Genomic DNA, 3,856 nt, shown 5'->3' on the forward strand with positions numbered 1-3,856 from the left:
TGCAAGGGGGCACGTTATGTATCCCCGCCTTTCGAAGTCCGTGTCCCTACACCTCTCTAGTTCCCGCAGCCAGTCTGATCCTTAACTTTTTCGTTTCCCTCACCATACACCCACTCTCCTTGTCAACCGGTGCACCGTCATTGCTGTATAAAATTTGCAAAATTTAGGTGCAAATTTTGAGAGTTAGGACCGGTGATCAGTGGGGAGCTGTGATCAGAGGCCACTGATCACAGGCCGGCAGGGGATTCAGGAGTAAGGAGTAGGATGGTTTTTGTACTTTAGGGATTCGCAGTGCTTCGGAGATTTAGAGGAGTCGGGGAGTAACTAGGATTAGAAGATTCGTGGGATCGGCTGTTGGAAACGTGATATCCCTGTTTCGGGTTCTCCAGGTACGAATAACGTCCGGGGAGGGCATGTTGTCCTTCGTCTGAAAACCGCGTCGACCATCCTTGGCAATGCGAGCCATGATAGCTCGCAATGTATAATTGTTAATTGCCAATCCCCGGGAGGCAGTGTATTTAATGCGCTGCTTAATGATTTTGTCCTCGTCCGCTTTGACGACACGGGGGGCTCCGGGACGGTTGTTGGCTGGGTCAAGAAGGCGGGACAGTTTGTCGTCGTCCTTGGTCTTGAGACATTTTTGTAATCGGTCTGCTGTCCCACGACTGATGATCATCAGTGTGGTTCGCCTCACAGTCGACTGTGAGGCAAACCACATCGGCAACCTTTTTTTCATCTTCAATAAATTTACCGCTGTCTGCCGTTTGTCTTTGGCCCTTGCGTCCCGTCTGCCCCTTGCTTGGCGCGCACTGCCTGACGACGCATTCCAATCGACATCGCAGGGGGCGTGAATTGTCCATAACTGGAGGCCAATCCCGGGAGCAGGACGAGAAGGTGTTGATCGTCGATCAATTACTACTGTTTGGCCTTTAACGGTGCTGTGTGCCCGCCATTTTTTTGGCGGGACGGGGAGAAGCGAGGAGGTAACATTTTGGGAAACTGGAGGCCTGTTTCGTGAACATGACGAGAAAGTGTTTGATCGTGGATCTAATACTACTGTTTGGCCTTTAAAGGTGTTGTGAGCCGGCTATTTTCTTTTTTGGCGGGATGGGGAGAGGCACGGAGGTAACATTGCGGGAAACTGTAGAAGAGGTGAACGCTTAGGCCCCGGAGCGTTTCCCTGAAGTCCAGGGATGAAAGACTGTACCCATTGTCCGCACTGGCAGCAACGAAAACTGAATCACCAAATTAGAATTTTTTACCAAATAATGCTTTTAGGGAAGGGTATACCGCGCAGGCCTGCATGCGCAGACAAGTTTCTTTGGAATGACATGTAATGGCTGTCGCGCGACAAGATTTACAAAAGCTGTATGGCTGGCCAGCCATACTGGAACTAGATTAATTTTTGCTAATTTTTTAGAGGTTGATTCTAGTATGGGTGGCCACCCATACAGCTTTTGTAGATCTTGTCGCGCGACAAACACATCACACGTGTGGACCCAAATGCAATGTATTACACGTGTGGATCGATATGCAATGTTTTACACGTGGCGACCAAAATGCAATGTATTACACGTGGTGACCAAAACGCAATGTTTTACACGTGCGAGAAGCTGGTGGATGACGATTGGCCGATTATGATACGGAATCGTATACAGTGCCTCCTACGATATAGTGCTATAGCGTGACATACCTCTAGCTATGGCACTATTGGGAGGTTGGCGCTATAGAAAGGAGGCTCAAATACATATATTTGGGGACAATGCACACTGCTAACACAAACACAACAAAGCCTGTATAACACAACTAAATAACTTCATCCTTTGAATACTAAACCATGCCGGATGGTACACGTGAGCGTATGATAACTTGTGCCAGAGAGTGAGCCATAGCACTATATAGAGGGAAACACTACTAAAGTAGGCACTATTGAGCGACCCTGTAATATGTAATGGCTGTCGCGCGACAAGATTTACAAAAGCTGTATGGCTGGCCAGACCATACTGGAACTAGATTAATTTTTGTTAATTTTTTAGAGGTTGATTCTAGTATGGGTAGCCACCCATACAGCTTTTGTAGATCTTGTCGCGCGACAAACACATCACACGTGTGGACCCAAATGCAATGTATTACACGTGTGGATCGATATGCAGTGTTCTGCACGTGGCGACCAAAATGCAATGTATTACACGTGGTGATCAAAACGCAATCTTTTACACGTGCGAGAAGCTGGTGGATGATGATTGGCCGATTATGATACAGAATCGTATACAGTGCCTCCTACGATATAGTGCTATAGTGTGACATACCTCTAGCTATGGCACTATTGGGAGGTTGGCGCTATAGAAAGGAGGCTCAAATACATATATTTGGGGACAAAGCACACTTGTAAAACAAACACAACAAAGCCTGTATAACACAACTAAATAACTTCATCCTTTGAATACTGAACCATGCCGGATGGTACACGTGAGCGTATGATAACCTGTGCCAGAGATTGAGCCATAGCACTATATAGAGGGAAACACTACTAAAGTAGGCACTATTGAGCGACCCTGTAATATGTAATGGCTGTCGCGCGACAAGATTTACAAAAGCTGTATGGCTTGCCAGCCATACTGGAACTAGATTAATTTTTGTTAATTTTTTAGAGGTTGATTCTAGTATGGGTAGCCACCCATACAGCTTTTGTAGATCTTGTCGCGCGACAAACACATCACACGTGTCCTAAATGCAATGTATTACACGTGTGGATCGATATGCAATGTTTTACACGTGGCGTCAACCTTGAAATCAAAACTCTCACACTGACAGTGTGCATTTTGTGATGGCAGTGTGCATTTTGTGATGGCTTTGTGTGAGTTGTGTGGGGGCATCACGAAGATCACATATAAAAGGCTCTCCATCTCAAATGGCAAACAAACTGAACAACGTCACACAAAAACATATCTCCGTTTCCAGCCCTCTACGGCTAATTTCCAGAGACACTTCCCCTTCCCTTCGTGTTCGCAATTGCGTAGGTTGAACCGGAATGTACTGCACGAGAAGGTCAGTGGGACCCAAATCTACTGCGTACTCTGTATTGGGGTCAAAAGACGGACAGAAGACGGGCCCAAGGCACTTAGAAAGGGCTCGCGCCAAGTGCAGTGGTGTTCTACATGTAGGCAAGCTATCTGCTGCAGCTGCCGGACGGTCTGGCATTCTCGCCCTACACTGAAGCACCATGGGCCCTCTCCTGTCCATGAGAGGGAGTTTGACTCTGGGCGACGCACTTTTCAACGAATAAGGCAGGCTTCACAAGCCCGAGAGTGAAGGCCGTAAAATGTCTGTAGAACAAGGCTATCAGCTATGCTTTTTAAATGGGTTTGTGATGGTTTGTTGATGTTGGAGATGATTGTGAGACAATGGAGTGAGAGTCACAAAACAATTTGTGTGTGAATCACAAAACAGTCAACAAAAGAGCACTTCAAGATGTTGACGTCACAAAAATAAAGTGATTCTAGTGGTGACAGTGATTCACAGAGGAAGGGCACTGATGAGGACGACATCTAAGAGTAGGTACTGGGTAATTCATACTTTCAATAGCGAGAACAGTATCATCATCACTCTGTAGTGACACTTCTATCTTCATTGCACAATTAAATCTAAAGCAACTATGATTAAAAGAACAGTAATTCAATGACACATGACTGACTTTCAAAGCAATCCGGACTGGATGATGTCGGTACCTTTGGAGCCCATACCCAGCTGTTCACTTGCACGTCTAAGTCCCATGGTATTTAGATGCTGCACAGAGCCGTGCATCTTTAAATGTGACCGTTACAAAAATATCGATTTCACAAAAAACACATATGTC

At 46.1% G+C, this 3,856-nt stretch overlaps 1 protein-coding gene across 1 annotated transcript; it reads right to left on the reverse strand.

The window, feature by feature from the left end:
• Positions 1-3,416: 3,416 nt before the first annotated feature.
• On the reverse strand, positions 3,417-3,548 carry CHC_T00000664001 (hypothetical protein). The gene has a single exon (XM_005710380.1). It carries the CDS (start codon positions 3,546-3,548, stop codon positions 3,417-3,419), a length of 132 nt encoding a protein of 43 aa, XP_005710437.1.
• Positions 3,549-3,856: the final 308 nt, after the last annotated feature.

Source organism: Chondrus crispus, genomic scaffold, assembly GCF_000350225.1.
Source record: "Chondrus crispus Stackhouse genomic scaffold, scaffold_564, whole genome shotgun sequence".
Classification (NCBI taxonomy): domain Eukaryota; phylum Rhodophyta; class Florideophyceae; order Gigartinales; family Gigartinaceae; genus Chondrus; species Chondrus crispus.